The sequence below is a fragment of the Galeopterus variegatus genome, unplaced genomic scaffold (genome assembly GCF_000696425.1).
Source record: "Galeopterus variegatus unplaced genomic scaffold, G_variegatus-3.0.2 Scaffold1739, whole genome shotgun sequence".
Classification (NCBI taxonomy): Eukaryota; Metazoa; Chordata; class Mammalia; order Dermoptera; family Cynocephalidae; genus Galeopterus; species Galeopterus variegatus.
In genome coordinates, this window is record NW_007727850.1 from 7,274 (window position 1) to 23,748 (window position 16,475).

Sequence of the window (16,475 nt, forward strand, 5' to 3'; positions counted from 1 at the left end):
GAGGGCCCGAAAGGGCACTTAGAAGGCTGAGTAATTACTTTGGCCAGCATTTGGAGGTTGGCCAGATCAGCCTTTTGTTGTGCCAATCCTTTTCCCATTCCCATTCATCCTCCCTATTATGAAAGACCTTGAAGGCCACTAATAAAATTTCAGTCTGGGGAGTAGCAGGGCCCCGTTCCAGTTTTTTTAGTTTGGCCTTGATGTCGGGGTAGGATTGAGCCAAAAAGTATTTCATAAGGATGTGGCATCCTTCTTCTGAGGTGGTATCTAGGTTGGTGTATTGTTGAAGAGCCTGAGTTAGGCGATTAAGGAACTCAGATGGGGTTTCTTCCTTTTTTTGGATAACATCCTGGACTTTTTGGAAATTAACAACTTTGCGAGTGGCCTTTTTAAGACCAGCCAGGAGGCAAGAACTAAAATGATCTCTGGCCTGAATTCCCTATGGCGTGTTGTAATCCCAATGTGGATCCTGTTTGGGGACTGCCTGGGGGCCAATGGGGAGGGCAGGGTTTGTGCGGTGGACTTCATCTGCATGACTCCCAGCCACACCCCAAACGCAATCACGTTCTTCGGGAAGGAGGGCGTTGGCCAGGAGCATATAGATGTCATGATGTGTGAGACTGTATGCCTGAAGGACCCATTGGAATTCTTTAATGTAAGTAGAGGGGCTGGTGGTGAAGGACCCCAATCTCCTTTCTAGCTGGGCGAGATCGACTAATGAAAAGGGAACCCTTATGACCCCCTCAGCACCAGCTACTTTGCGGAGAGGAGCCATGGTAGAGGAAGGGAGGAGTCCCCAGGAACGAGTCACAGGGGGACTAAAGGAGGGAGCCAGGGCAGGTGAAATAGGAGTCAGCAGGGAACAAGATGGCAGTAAGGTGGGGTTAGAAAATGTCTGGACAAAAGATGGCGATGGAGGAAAAGAAGATGGTGGCGGAGCTGCTTGTGGGAGTCGAGAGACAGGAAATGGCAGCAAATCGGGGCTGGAAGAAACAGGGGAGGAAGAGGCAGGAGGGGGAACAGGCTGACTAGAGGGCCCCTCATCCTGCAGCGACTGCCCCGGAGACCAGGGCTGTTTACCGGCCGGCTGGCTGGGCGCAGGAGACGGATGGAGCAGAGTTAACTGAGGGGGTTGGGGAGCAGAGGAAGTTACAGGCGAAGGAGACCTGTGCAGTGGGGGGGGGTTCATCCGCAGGGTCAAAATTATCAGAAGTAGAGGGTAGTGGAGGCAGTGAGGATGAAGGGGGTTTGGATGCAAGGAGAACTTGGGAAGGAGAGCAGGTGAGGCAGAGAGAGGGATTTTGAGCAAGTAGGTGGAAAGCCTCCACATATGGAATCTCTTTCCACTTTCTCAGGCGCTGGCAGTAGTTAAGAAGGTTCTGGAGAATGTCGGAATCAAGTGTGCCCTCAGGGGGCCACTTATTTTGGTTATCTAGGGGATAATAAGGCCAATCTTGTGTGCAAAATTTAGTGAGGAGTTTGGGTTTGATGTCAGGCTTGAGGGATAGGGTGGTAAGGTTGTTTAAGAGACATTGTAAGGGTGAATCACCCCGGAGGGAGGAGGCGGAAGCTCCCATTCTGAAGAGGATTAGAGAGAGAGAGAGGGTTTAAAAGGAGGAGAGAATGAGCCCTCCAGCTGGATGAGAAGGACAGAACTCAGAGGGCGTCCCCAATGAGTCATGCCGTTCCCAGGAGATGGGTATGAACCCAGGAGGGAAGGGGGTGTAGGTCGTCACCTAGACCCTCGCTTCCCGGAGGCAACTGTGCCGGAAGCCGGAGGGACCTAGCGCACTAGGGTTTACTGGATGGCGGGGGTCCTGGACCCGGTAGGAGGAAGGTTAGATGGGTTCAAGGATGAACCCAGGAAGGAGGAAGGTTAAAAGGAGTGAGAGAAAGAGAGAGGGAGGAATGGGAGGTTCAGCCTCTGGGGCCGGGAACGTGTCAATGCCAGGGCTGGGGGAATGTGATTAGGGTGAAGGTTTAAATAACCTACAAGCCTGACAAAAGGAAAAGGGAGCTTACCTAACGGATGAGCCGGTGGTGGGTGAAGGAAGCCAGAGCCAGAGAAAACGGATGGGGGCAGACTGTCAATCCCAGGGGGTTGTGGAGGAGTCCGAGGAGGTCCAAGGAAGGAGTCCCCTGTTGCAGGGTGAACTCCCTCCCGGGTTTCGGCACCAAATGAAGGGGTGCACGGATGAGGGAATCACGCGAAACCCGGGCTAACAGTTTGCCAGAGAAGTTTTGCTTTATTCAAGGACTGCGCATACATTTATAGGGTGTTGTGCTCCGGGGCGGGAGAGAGAGTGGACAGAGCAGTAACTGATTGGACGGGGCTGGGCAGGAGGTGAGCCTTGACCTGTGACTGGCTGAGGTTTGGAGCGGGTGGGCTTGGGTGTTGGCGCCAGTGGACTTGTTTACTGCGGAGAAGAACCAGAAAGGGCGCCATATTGCCAGGGTGTGTCCCTGTTCAGGCACCCATGGGGTCCCTACAATATCATATTATGTCAAATAAATAATAATGCTCACTTTTACTTGTGGTTTCTTTGATTAATGGCTATTGCTAATGTGGTCCGGCATCATTTAACTACAAAGAATCTCCAACAACTAACAGATAAGAAATAAAATTTATTTATTTACTCATATTAACTATTATTCAAGAAACATTTAAACAATGAAATTCTTATTAGATAAAAAAGCTGATGAAATAGAAGAACAGCAATGTGAAAAGAAGTCAAACTTCTCTGATGGTAATTTGGATCAAACTCAGACATACCTGGGAAAAATCAATTACACATTTTATACTTCTTGGTCTCTATTGGAAGTCTTAATGAAAGCTTTATTGAGCAAAGTTTTCATTCATTCATTAAAAAAAAAAGTTCGTTCCATTCATGTTTTGAGGTGAGTTAACATGGCTTTATAAACCATCTGACCAACACATAAAACAAAGTGACTCACCTGCACAAAAAATTTGTGTTTCTTATAGGTTCTTTGATAATGATAATGTAAGTCTGTTTTAAAATTAATTTGTGGGCTGAGCCCGTGGTGCACTCGGGAGAGTGCGGCGCTGGGAGCGCAGCAGTGCTCCTGCCGTGGGTTCAGATCCTATATAGGGATGACCAGTGCGCTCACAGCGCTCACTGGCTCACTGCGGCCGGTCTCCAAAAAGGACAAAAAAAAAATTAATTTGTAAATATTTACTTAAAACTTACTATTAGTTATTCCTAGCTTTGCTACGGTAACTAGAAACAATTTAATAAATAGATGAGGGGTTTTTTTTGCTGTTGTTGTTTTCTGCAAACACATTTTTAATTTAACTTTCCCTCTATTTCCCATTGATCTGGGCTTTAAACAGTTAACTATTCCTCCAAGTAAGTTGGGAAGGGTGGAGATGATGCTATTTTAGCTCCTGTTGCATTCAGATACAAAATGATTAATTTTCAACCATACTCCCTGTGAAGACAATACAAAATGCATTTTTCACACAGCTTCTTTTAAAAGCTAAATGGTTTATGCAGTTCTATGAATAAAATTTGCATGTATAAGTAAAAATCTTGTTTATAATGTAATATGAGGTATTTCCATTGGAACTATAGCTTATTAAGTAATTTAAAATATTTAGAATGATTCCATGCTCCTCAGTTTCTGGCGTGTCTAGACAACACCGAGAACTTGAATACTTCATCACACAGTAGTACAAGGACTTTTACACCCTCTGCAGCGGGAAAAAAGACACAAATCTGATGAGAATAAGGAAGAAAAATATGTTAATGGGATCTCAAAAATAAATTATTGGTTTAAATTAAGAATAAGAGTACACACATTTTCAGGCTACACATATTCATATTCCAATTTGAAAATACTACACTTCATTATAAGTACTTCACTATTTCCCACTTCTGCACCTTAGTGATAGACTTGGGCCTGTCTTTGAGTATAAGGATATAAGTATAATAAGAGTAAGCTGTACTTTCCATGCAGATGTAGTAATTAAGTAACTCATAACTAGAGATTTAACATGTTTTCTCTCAGTGAAGTCCCAAATCCTGCTGAGATATGGGTTTCTTACTATTCTAATTAGAGCTTAAAATGCATTTTCTTATAGAATTTGTGTTGCACGTCACTCAACTTCAGTTACTCATTTGTAAAACAAGGAATTGAATTAGACAATCGTGAAGTCTTATGCAGTTAAAATATTCCATTATTTTCATTAACTACAATGATTTCAGGTCAAATTGATATGTGAGTTAATCTGGTCACCTGTTATCTCTACTTTGTTTTTAAGTGAATACGCATTTTTAAATTATAACAGTGTACTGGTAAATATGGTGTGTGTGTGTGTGTGTGTGTGTGTGACCGGTAAGGGGATTGTAACCCTTGGCTTGGTGTTGCCCGCAACACGCTCAGCCAGTGAGCGTGCCGGCCATCCCCATATAGGATCCGAGCCCACGGCCTCGGCGCTCCCACCGCCGTACTCTCCCGAGTGACCCACAGGGTCGGCCCGTAAATATGTTTTGAACGTCACCCATACATAGATTATTATGGATAGGTCCAATTTGAGAGTTAACAGGCTAATCACCACTGGTCCCTGTATCACTAATTTATTGTGGTGATGAATTTACGAGATCTAGCTCTTTGTTAATGAGAAGCCACCTGTCAAAATTTGGATTGTACTAGTTCAGTGGAAAGTTGACCTGTTTTAACATTGGTAGATCTATCAATTGTATTTATTAAAAAAAAATAAAAATAAAAAGAACCTAAACTTATCCATATATGCAAAAATTTGGGGTGAAGAGGCAGAGATTCAAACACCAATAAACTCATTGCTTATCAACTGGTGATACCAATCAAAATAAGTTTTAAATGTGCACCAAATGTATAATTAAATGATTTTCTAGTCAAAAGTATCTTTATATGAAAAACTGAAATTTATCTATGTTTATGAGGACTAGAATTTCCATTTGAAACTTTCTCAGCAATTAGTGCAATGTTTTGTGCATAGTAAATAACTAATTTAATAAAGATGTAGATGTTTGGGATGAATTTATGAATGAATATTAGGTACTTTTGATAATGATGATGATGATAATGATTTTGCAAGAAATCAGTAATAAGGGTGATAACAAGTGATGGCAAAAATTTTAAAATGACAATGGTGAGATGCATTACTTTAGTTGTATTTCAAAGAATATCTCTTTTCAGACTAACATACTTTTTTTTTCTTTTTTTGATTATGGATAGTACAGTTTAAGACTGTTTCGGAACAGAAAAAAATTACCAAAGAAAAGTCTTTTGGGGAACTAAAACAATAAATAAGACAATTTGTCCACTAATACAATTCAAAGTGTCCCTTGAACAATACATATTCTACACATTTATTGCAATAACTCCTTCATGCTCCATTATATGCATATGTACTCATGCGGGAAGGTTAAGGAACTGAAAAGATACATATAGCACTTGATAAACTGGGCCAAATGACTAATAAAGTGTCTTCCAACATTGATATTCTATTATATCTATTTATTTCCACTATTAAGATTACGACTAACTCTCACTGTGGATCATCACATGTGATAGAATTTTTAAAAATATGGATAATTTTGTTTATTTATAAAATCATATATTAATTTTGAAATTTTTAAGAGAACAGATTAGAAATGTCATAAGATATGGTGTGTTTTCGGGGGTGTATGTGTGAGTGATATTGTGTATATTAAGTACCTGCTGGGCAAGATGCTTTACAGGTTAATCTTTACAACAGTCCTAAAGAGTGGGTATTACTTTGAGTATTAGGAAAAAGATTCAGAAAGATTTAGTAGTGTGTTCAAGGTCACACAACCAGTAAGTAGCAAAACTGGTTAAACCCAGGCTTGTAGGACTGCAAATTCCAAGATCTTTATGACTAACATTTTATTTTGTAGAAATTATGTGAAAACAAAAGTTACTTAATAGGTTCTGCTACTCCTCTGAATTCTAAAATCTACCCTAAAAGTTCTCAGTCTGTAGAACATTGAACACCTTATTCATTAAGAATACAGTTTTATATAAATAATGTGAATTTTCTAGATAGAAATTTATTCTTCTGTTATTAATGATGACTAAATAATTTGACCATTCAGGATGAGTGTATTTATGAATATATTGTAAAATATTTTCACCATCTTTCTCAACAAAATAACCAAAAAAATAATTCACTCTTTTCATTTACTTCAGATCCTTCATCACAGATTGTATTTGTTGGGTTTTGCTGTAGTAAAATTTCTTCAATGACTTCCAAGACCACTTGCTCACCAGTAGAACCCAGGCTCTCTAGGATAATGGTTAAGAGACAAGGCTCAAGACAAGTTCATATTTATGAATTCAAATCTTAGCTCTTCCCCTTGGTTAGTAATTTTTTGATGGCCATTGTTACTTAAGTTTCACGTTTTTTTTCATCTGTAAAATGGAGGTTATAATGCCTACCTCAAAGGTTGTTTTGAAGACCAATCTAGCTGGTATGTGTGGTGTGTATATATATCTGAGCTTATCACAGTTTCTTACATAAAGTAAGGGCTTAGTGAGTGGTAACTAATTAATATTATGCCTTTTTTTTAGTACATTATTTATTCATTTAGTATATAAATGAATGCACCAGATATTCCATTTTCTCAGTTTCTAGTTGCAGGAAATTCTCTCACTTAAAAATTGGGCATTCTTAATGAATGCTGGTCCAGAAAAATAAATATCAGAACATTGTCAAAATATATCTATAATAAGAGTAAGTAAGCTTAGAATTCTTTCTGTTCTGGAAATGTGCAAGCATGCTTCTCAACATGGTAAGGCTAGAGCCCAAGTTAAAGAGATGACTAGTGATGATTTTTTTGGAAGTCTTAAAAAGGTTGCTCTATGATATACCCCTCCTTCTGTTTTCCCAAAGTAGCTGTAAATCCTGCCAACTGAAGAGCCCTTAGGCTGTGGAACTTTGGGTGTTCAGGGGTTCAGGGTGCTGTGCCTGCAGGAGGCAATATGCAGAGTGAAGTTAAAGAATTCAGTAAAAGCAAGAGCTTGAGTCTAGGCTTAATGCTGAATTGTATGTCAACATCTCATATATATAAAACAGAGAGAAACAGAGTTTCTCTGATTAAAATGGGAGTCAGGGGGGCCAAGGACCATATCCATTTAGTACCCCCTCACCTCTAGAGGTGTCCTCTTGAACTATTCATTTATATTAACTCTCATAAAATTAACTCTCAGTAAAAACTAGATGATGATAAAATTTTGTTCAATTGAATTTTGTCCTATTTTAGTATCCATGCCTTCAAAAGATCCTTATTTTTCCCCAAATAAGATGGGGGTCAAGGATTTTATATATTAAAAATGACTTTAGTGATACATCAATAAAATAAAATGTATGGACTTTGTTTGGATCCTAATTTGACCAAACTAACTGCACAGAGACTCTTTTTGGAGAAAATCATGAAAATGGGAATGAAAAATAGTTATTAGATGAAATAGAGAAATATTGTTAATTTTGTTAGATCTGGTAGTTACATTATAGGGTTTTTGTTTGTTTGTTTGTTTTGTTTTGTTTTTTTAAGTCCTTGTTGTTAGAGATAAATACTGAAGCATTTGGGGGAAAAGGTATGTATTAGTCTGTTTGTGCTGATATAACAAAATACCAGAGGCTGGGTAATTTATAAATAAAAATGAAATTTATTGCTTACAGTTTCTGAGGCTGGGAAATCCAAAGTCCATCTGGTGGTGGTGACAGTGACCCAGGGGTATCAGATTGCAAGGTGGTGGAAGCAGAGAAGGAGCAGAGAGAGAAAGACAGACACTTCTCTTCTTTTAAAACCCCCAGAACCACACCCCTGACCATCATTTTTAATCCATTCACTACTGCATGGTCCTACAATCCAATCACCTCTTCAAGGCTCCACCTTTCAATTAGCATAATAGGATCTCCACCCTCTTAACAGTTCCACTGGGGGCTAAGTTTCTAATACATAAAACTAGGGGGCGAAAAAAGTCGAGTTTCAGTGAGTTTGGGGGAGACATAATCCACTGCATGGTATGATGTTGGAGCTGCTGTAAAGTATTCCCAGATTGGGGATATAGAGGGGGTAGGAAGTGACAAATAAAAAAAGATTGGGAAAATATTGATAACTGTTGAAGTCGGGTGATGAGTTCATGAATGTTTGCTATTCTCTCAGCTTGGTATATATTTGAAAATTTACATAATAATAAAAAGAAATCCCACTAACTTAAGTTATAACCCGTATCAGAATCTGTCTGGCATAGTTGGGATTTGGGATATTCTGCCAAATATGTAGAAAAGAATCTTAGGGATGATTAAAGGAAATTACTCACCCAAATTGTAAATGAGTTTAAAATGAAAGTGTTAATAAAATACTCTGACATTTTAAACTTTTTATTTTGCTTTCCTGTTTTAATTCTTTTAAACATGCAATAGAATTGCTTATTGTGTTTTTCTTGATTTCATTGCTTTTAAACACCAAATTAATTCTCAGCTGTTGGAAAATGTTACAAGTGCCAAATTGCATATAAGCTGCTGTCTTGCATTTGAATAGATATCTGCTCCTGGAACAATTAAAGAAAATTGAACTATATTTGCTGTAAGATGGTTTCTGCAATGTCTATATGTTTAAAATATGTCAAATAGGCAGTTTTGACATTTTGCTGGTAAGCAAATGGTCACAATACGAACAGAAGCCTGAAGGCAGATATTATGGCTTTAGTCAGAAAAAGTAGTTTATGGATTGACAGAAGTATCACACAAGAAATTGTTAACAAGAAGATAAATTAGGACCCCTTTTACTGTTTTGAGTTCAAAACCTACTGAGATTCCTGGAGCTACTAAGTTATTGGATAATCAGTACTTAGTCACATCCATGAAATTTTTTAATAATATCTTTTATTTCCTAATTATTACAAAATAACAATAAATATTGAGATTTTGGTATGTTTATTTTCAGAACCAGAATAATCTCATTATACTCGATAAGCTGTTGACCTTGGACTTCTAGATTTTGCTGTAGGGCAGGATTGACCCCAGCATCTAGGGTGGAGCCAGGCTTCTGCATGGAGGTTTTAATAGCCCCCAGATAATTACTATGTGATACCCATGATTTACCTTCACTAAAATGCTCTATTAATATAAAGCACCTCATCATGAGTTAACAGTTTACTAATACTGTGCTATGATAATAAGATTAAGTGTTTGGAATCTAACTGATATGTAGAAAACATTAAAGCTTCCAAAACATTAATGAAACTCTCACTTATTATTATATCAATTAATGCATCTCCTACCAAACTTTTCCAGTGCCAGGTAGCATTTTAAAAGTAAATAGTACATTGATTTTACTTGGGACTGATTTTAAAAGTTCTGCCTTTCTGGTGCTTTTGAGAGTAGATTTTCATAATATAAAGCTTTAATTTATGCATTTTTTCATAAAGTTGAAGTTTTAATTGAGTACTTTGTGATCATCTATAAATGAGAAAGCCTTTAAAGTCATGAGACATACAAGGGTTTAATGATCCCAATTGCACCATTCTAGCTATTTACACTGTAAGTACTTTTACAGTTCAGAGTTTATAGAAAGCAAATGTTCTGTATATGATTTAAAAGGGAAGTGTTTCTGCATGAATGAAAATCTCTAAAATATTGTACTGAAATATTCATATGAAAGAAGAGTATGAGGAAAAATTCTTAAAAACTAGCCAATTTTTTTGATAGCTTATGTCATCAACAGTAATTTTTTATGTTTTCACACATAATCAAGTGTAGTTCCAATGCATCTTTGATTTAAATCTTTTTAATTTATGCTCTGTTAGTAGTGTGGGTGCACATGTGTGTTTTCATCTGTGCTTTGTTTGTGAATAACATGCAAGCTCAGCAAACAGAGGTTGCTTACAAAATTTTTAACAGAGCAACTAACCATCTGAGTATCTGGTATAGTCATCAAAATAAAACCTAGAATACAAATGAATGTGCACATTTTGGAAAAAGGAGTAACAGGTGTGTTGAGAATCAAGCTGAGGTCTAATAGAAATTTGTAATATTTCTAAGTTCCTTTTTCTGCACAGACTCCCTTCTGTGTGGAACAAAAGTAGAATGTCCTCTCACCTTGCTCAGCTTTTCTTAGCTCAAATAGGTTGATAATTATATTTTCCTCTTCCACCCAAAAGGATAAAATATAAAATAAAGTAGACAGAGACGTGCGTAGCTATTTCAAAATTGCACTATGAATATACCTTGATTTAAATAGCTGAAATACTTGTCTAACACAATCAATTCTATCATGGTTGTTGTAAATACGTATATGTAAAAAGCAGAGAATGAAAAAAGATATGCTAACACCAGAAGCAAATTAAATTTTGCCTATCAGTAAATTTTTCAGATTGAATTAGTAACATATACAAGGGGTCTTCAAAAAGTTCACGGAAAGGTTCATTTATCTTTTAATTCCATTTTCCATGAACTTTTTGAAGTACCCACATATGTTTACAAAAATGAGTCATTAATAATGGTACTAATATTTATTACCATGTTTCAGGCACTGTTCAAAGTGTTTTATGCATATCAATTTACGTAATTTTCACATCAATCCTAGAAGGTTAGGTACTTTTATTATTTTTATTTTTACAGATGAGGAAACTGAGGCATGGAACAGAAATGCAAAGTAGCTTTCCCTTGTGGTTCATCCTGGATTCAGTTCTATGGTGTTCTGAGTTCCAGAACTTGAATCCTTAATTATTCATTAGGCAGTTTCAGGAAATGTTCTATATCACAGGGAATTTCAGACCCTTAGTTCGGTCATTTGAAAACATTTGTCCTAAACCTGCTCAGCTGTAGATGGTGACATTCTTTAAACTGCTTCATTCACTCTTTTATGGAGCAAAGAAGCCTTGCCATTTTAGCGCCTTGGCATAATAATTAATACAGCACTATGTATCTGACTACTAGAACTACCACTTCCTAGAGAAACCTGCTGCTCTCCTTTCCTCCACCAAATTTGAGCCATTTTACACCAAAGCAAGTTTTATTCAAACCTGAATTTACCACAACGTCTTAGACATTTTAATTTTGTCCTTTTACCACCTTCCACAGCAGTGTTTAGATTAGTTCCCTTAACCATGGTCTGATTATGTATTTTTCCCTTCTCAAACTAGCATGCCATTGGGATACTCCGAGAATTTATTCCCTTCTGAGAGAAAATGAGGAAAACAAAATTGAAACCCTTCTTTATTTGCATTAATTCAATTTTCTTTTCAGTTCAATAACTCCAGTCTTGATCACTGAATAACAGTAATCATGTTCATATGTTTTATTAGCCTCATTTAAAGTTAATTAATTGCTAAATCAGTGAGCCTCTATATAATGTACTAGCCACTTATTTCAATGGCTCAAAAATTAAATGTCACTTCCAAAAGTTTCTGGTTTGCTTAGGCAGCGTAAAATATATATTTGTACACACACACACACACACACACACACGCACACACACATGTTAATTCATTTGTTAAAGAACGGGAGGACAGATTTTATTCAGGACTATCAGGGTAGGTATAGAAACTACTGCAATTGGGTTTTGCAGTAAGGAAAAGATTTTGAGTTCAACTCCAAATACAATAAGAACTAGGAATTTATAACCAAAGAGCAGGATAGGGGTCAGTAGATGAAAAATTACTAAGAGGAAATATCCAGGGCAAGGGGGCATTCTGATTAAACCAACTTAACAAGATTCTTGCCGAAGGCAAGCCAGAGTGATCAGACATCACCTGGGGGATGCTGGGGGTTGACAAGGTGATCAGATAATGAGGGTGGGTGATTCTGGCCAAACTGACTTAACAGAATTCTTGCTAAGACTGGACAATGCAAAAACAGACACTGAAAAAAGAAAGTCAAGGCCTAGTTAGGAAAAGGATTCAGAGGAGCCCGACTATAGTTTGGTTCAGGAAAGACTTTTGCCCACAGTGGTGGATTATGTTGGCAACATTTCATAGTTGAGTTTAGTGGAAAAGGGAGCTTTAATTTCTTGTTGCTCTTCTAAGCAAATTCACACTTCAGTGGGCCCTAACCTATTTTAGTGCACTTAGTCATACTCCAGGCATCTAGCATAGGTCGTTTTCCACAGTGATGCTTTCAGGGTTGACTACTGCTCTGCCCTGAGCATTCTGACAGTTTAGCTCTGCTAATGTTCAGGGGCTTCTTTATGCCATCCCAGGTACTCTGTCATTATTTATTGATTTATATTTGGAATGGTTTAATTAAGCAGAATGGGCAATGTCTCTGGAGTTAAATGAATGTGACCAAAGGAGAAAGGATTTGGTGTAGAACAGGTAACAGATGCTTATTGAAACTTAGTTAAATGAAAATGTATGCCATGCTGACCTTCTCAATAAATGGATCTCTGCCTCTATCTTAGTTAGATATGATACTGTAATAATTAGATGTCAAATAAACCTTGCTTTATCTACAAAGAAGACTAGAAAGACAGTGCATTTTCTCATTCCCAGTTTCTTTGCTCATGGGGAGCAAATGAACTAGGACAAAAATTATAAGTTGGGATAAACATTCTACCAAACTGATCTAAATTAGAGGTTTCCTCTAAGTGATTTAAGCAGACTTTTTAAGTGATTTTATTTAAAACCTAAATTACAGATTTCTTAAAATTGCATTATGGAGCTTCCCCAAATTTTGCCCATTAGATGTTGGTAGAGGACTTTCTTTGAAGTATGGGTTTAAATGATTAGCATAGCAATAGTCTGCATGGAAAGATGTACCTGAAGTACCTTATTGTTGGTTCATAATTAATTTGATTGGCTTATCTAACATACTTTCATAGGTGGAATAAAGATAAGCTTGCCACCTCAACAAACACAAATATAATTAATAAGTTCACTTTTTTTTTTTTTTTTTTTTTTTCTGACCAGTAAGGGGATCATAACCCTCGGCACAGTGCGGTCTGCACCACGCTCAGCCAGTGAGCACACGGGCCATCCCTATATAGGATCCGAACCCGGGGCCTCGGCTCTACCAGCACCGCACTCTCCCGAGTGAGCCACGGGGCTGGCCCAATAAGTTCACCTTTTCAATCTCAGCATTTAAATCAGTTCCTGGTACATTATAGGATAGACACCACTCATATTGGTTGAATTAATAAACCCTACTATAGAATAAAATGTATGGAAAATAAGAGGCTCAGAAGTAGTTACAGGCATAAAAATAGATTATTTTTATAGGCTTATTTATAGGGACATTTTACATGTTTATTGTTAGTTTACTAGGTTTCCCTTTTCTTCCTCTTTTCTAGTTTTCTGTAATATATATAACATTATGAAAACTACATTTTTTAAAAGAAAGAGTTAAAGACATTATTTTTAACATCTATTATGCTTAAGGGGGGAAAAAAATCCCTGTAAGTAGTGTTTCTCTTAAGAAACAACTTGGTGTTTAAAATCTAACTGTAATAGCCTGAGAGCAAAGTTTTTTTGTTTGTTTGTTTGTTTTTTTTGATAGCTACAGGCATATCTCCTGAGAAAGAGAAAGAAGCTTGGGGCTGAGATGCAGGGAATTCTGTATCTCTGTTTGGAAACTTAGAAACAGGAGAGAGTTTGCTAATCATGCCAAAAGGCATAATCAGCCCAGATTTGGAGAGTTAATTATAATCTTAGAAATAAAAGAGTGATTCAGCCATTAGGTTTAGGCATCATTATCTAGATCAGTGTTAAAAGGTAATTTTTAAAATGAGGGCATAATCATGATTTTCATACAAATCTAAAATAAACATGGATAAAATTTTATTTACTACAAGTTATATGAAGGACTCACTAAGATTTTGCAAGCGTTCAAAAGAGAATTCAAATAACCAAATGATAGATGATTCATAAATAAATAAGACAGATAAAATAGGTAGATTAGATAGACAGATAGATATAAGAAATGCTAAAATGAATTTACAAATAAATGAAAAACTGAACTGTTCGTTAGACAATAATCCATTGAATTACACCACAACTCCATAAACACAAGTGCCAGGTATGCTAGACAACAATTTGGTTAACAAAAAACCCAAACCAAAACAAAACAAAACAATGGTCAGTAATCCTTTGGTCCACTTTAAAGTCTCTCACAAATTTTTCCTACATCAATTTCAATCAGGTAAAGTGTGCCTTTGGCCATTTAGAACATTGTGGAAGACCTACTGCTGTCTGCTGTCTATACCCAAGAAAACTAAGTAAATTAAGGCATTTATAGACACAATAGGGAAGCAAACTTAAGAGTTACCATTTAATTCTTAAAATTTATGACTGAGAAAGGGGGATTTGGTTCAGGATTATAACGTATCAGTCTGAGACCATAGTTAATCTGATAATAGTAAGAAATAGCTCTCTATGCAAGTGTTCTTGATTCTTCATACTACAAAATACTTTATTAAACATGTCCTTTAAAATTTTATCTTTGATATAGCGATTCAATATCCTCTCACAGTAATCTTTTTCTAATGAAAGCTATTTTTAATTTAAAACTTCAATTGCCCATATTAATTCACAGTTAAGTTGCAGTTAAAGAGTTGACTGGCTTGCTCATTGCTTAATAATGCAAGATTCAACACTGTGATCCTCCAACCCCTACCCTTCGCAACTTTCCCACCCTCGTCTCAGAGCTACTACTACAAATTACAAGCACAAATTACTAACAGCACGCAGAAGAGCATGCCTTACAGTTTTCTTTACTTAACATGACACAAACATGCAGTGTTAATGGCTGTATCATGAACAGTTATAGTCTCAACATGCAGTACTCAGTTTAAAGGTGACACAAATCTCTGGTCTATCTGTAGAGAAGCTACAGTTGAGAAGAGATCTAAAGACAAGAAAAAAGAGGGAGTTTTTGATTTTTTTTTCTTTTTACTCAGTAAAAGCTCTTAGATAACTGTGTATTTTTGTTGTTTGAGATATCTGTGAATGTAGTGGTTTGCTTGGAAATTTGACATGTTTCCTATTGGAGTACTTGAGACATTTAGGCAGAAAGCCATGTTACACAGTATAGTTGCAACACTGATGTAGCAAAATTCCTGTGATTAGACTAACATTTTTTTTTATTTGTTTGGTCGAGTTTTTATGGGGTTTTTTGTTTGCTTGTTTGTTTTTTGTTTTGTCCACTTGGTAAAGCAATGGAAATATCTGCATTATAATAAAATGCTTTTTAAAAAAATATATAGTATAAGCTTTTAAAGACATTTGAAAACAGATCACCTAAACATCAATCTAAAGAAATGCAGAAACAGTGAATAAAACATTTCTTAATTTTTTTTTTAATTAAGTATTTTTGAAGTAGTCGGGATTTGGTGGACCAAATTCAGGATCTTTTAAAAAGGTTTGAACTCATAATTTTTTATATGACTTGTAAACCACTAAAATAATTCACTGCATGTATCTGGTTTGGTGGAAATACAAACTTGTTTTCATGACTTTTAGGAAATATTTTAAGGAGGATAATATTCAAATTTTAGCATTTCGATTTTCAGAAACTGTTCAAAGCAATAAGACATTGTATTTACTATTCTGTTCATTTTGTTTTACTTCACAAAGAACTGGACTGAGATCACCAGCTTATTTTTGCAGGCCAAAATATGTGTAGCTTTGATTACAGAATTATGTGTATACCTGTGTTCATATGCAAAACTCAGTATGTTTCAAGTGAACTACCCTGTCTTCCTAGGGAGTCCCAGGGGATTTTCATAACTTTGAACTGAGGTTTAAGATATGAATCAGAACTTTAAAAATATATATGTGTATACTCATGCAATGTATACTTTTGTGTATAATTTAACTAAAGTAATGTTTTAAATTCATAAAAGTTACTTAGCTCTTACATTATTAATTTTTTAAAAATACGCTCTTTTAAACCCCACAAATTTTCTATTCAGTGAAATGGTTTAAGAATAATTTTTTGCTATCCATTTCATTTTAAAAAAATACACAAAACACAAGCTGATTTCTGCTGTGGAATAGGTTCTTTCTTTGAAGTTACAGTTTGGATAGATTCTGCATGTAAATTTAGTATATAATTAAAAATTAAGTGTAAAATAATGTAAAAAGAGAAATTTACAAAGCTCTTTTAGTAAGTACTTCAGAACTGCACTTACCATGAGAAAGTAATCATTTTGTAAAATTTTGTAGTATCTCAATTGCTGAAGAATGGTGAATAATATTTCTTTATTTTGGCAGATGATTAACAATAAAAGTTTAGGAAACATTTTAACTCAGAATGTAAATTAACACTATACCTGAAAAGTATCTTGCTGATATTTTTCTAGTGAAACTATTACTCATAATGGAAGAGCATAAGAGCAAACTAAAAAAAAAGAAAGAAAGAAAGAAAGAAAGAAAAATCTCCTAAATTAAAACTTTTTCTATCTCATCTAAAAGAGGAGAAAAAAATTAGAAAAAGAGAAGAGAGTCAC

The 16,475-nt window shown here is 36.3% G+C and overlaps 1 protein-coding gene across 1 annotated transcript in view; it reads left to right on the top strand.

The window, feature by feature from the left end:
* The first annotated feature begins 14,100 nt into the window (after positions 1 to 14,100).
* The window catches only part of CSMD3 (CUB and Sushi multiple domains 3), a 181,752-nt gene continuing 179,377 nt past the window's right edge, over positions 14,101 to 16,475 (top strand). The window contains exon 1 of the mRNA XM_008578674.1: positions 14,101 to 14,212. Coding sequence (XP_008576896.1) covers positions 14,101 to 14,212 — 112 coding nt within the window. The remainder of the gene's footprint in view (positions 14,213 to 16,475) is intronic.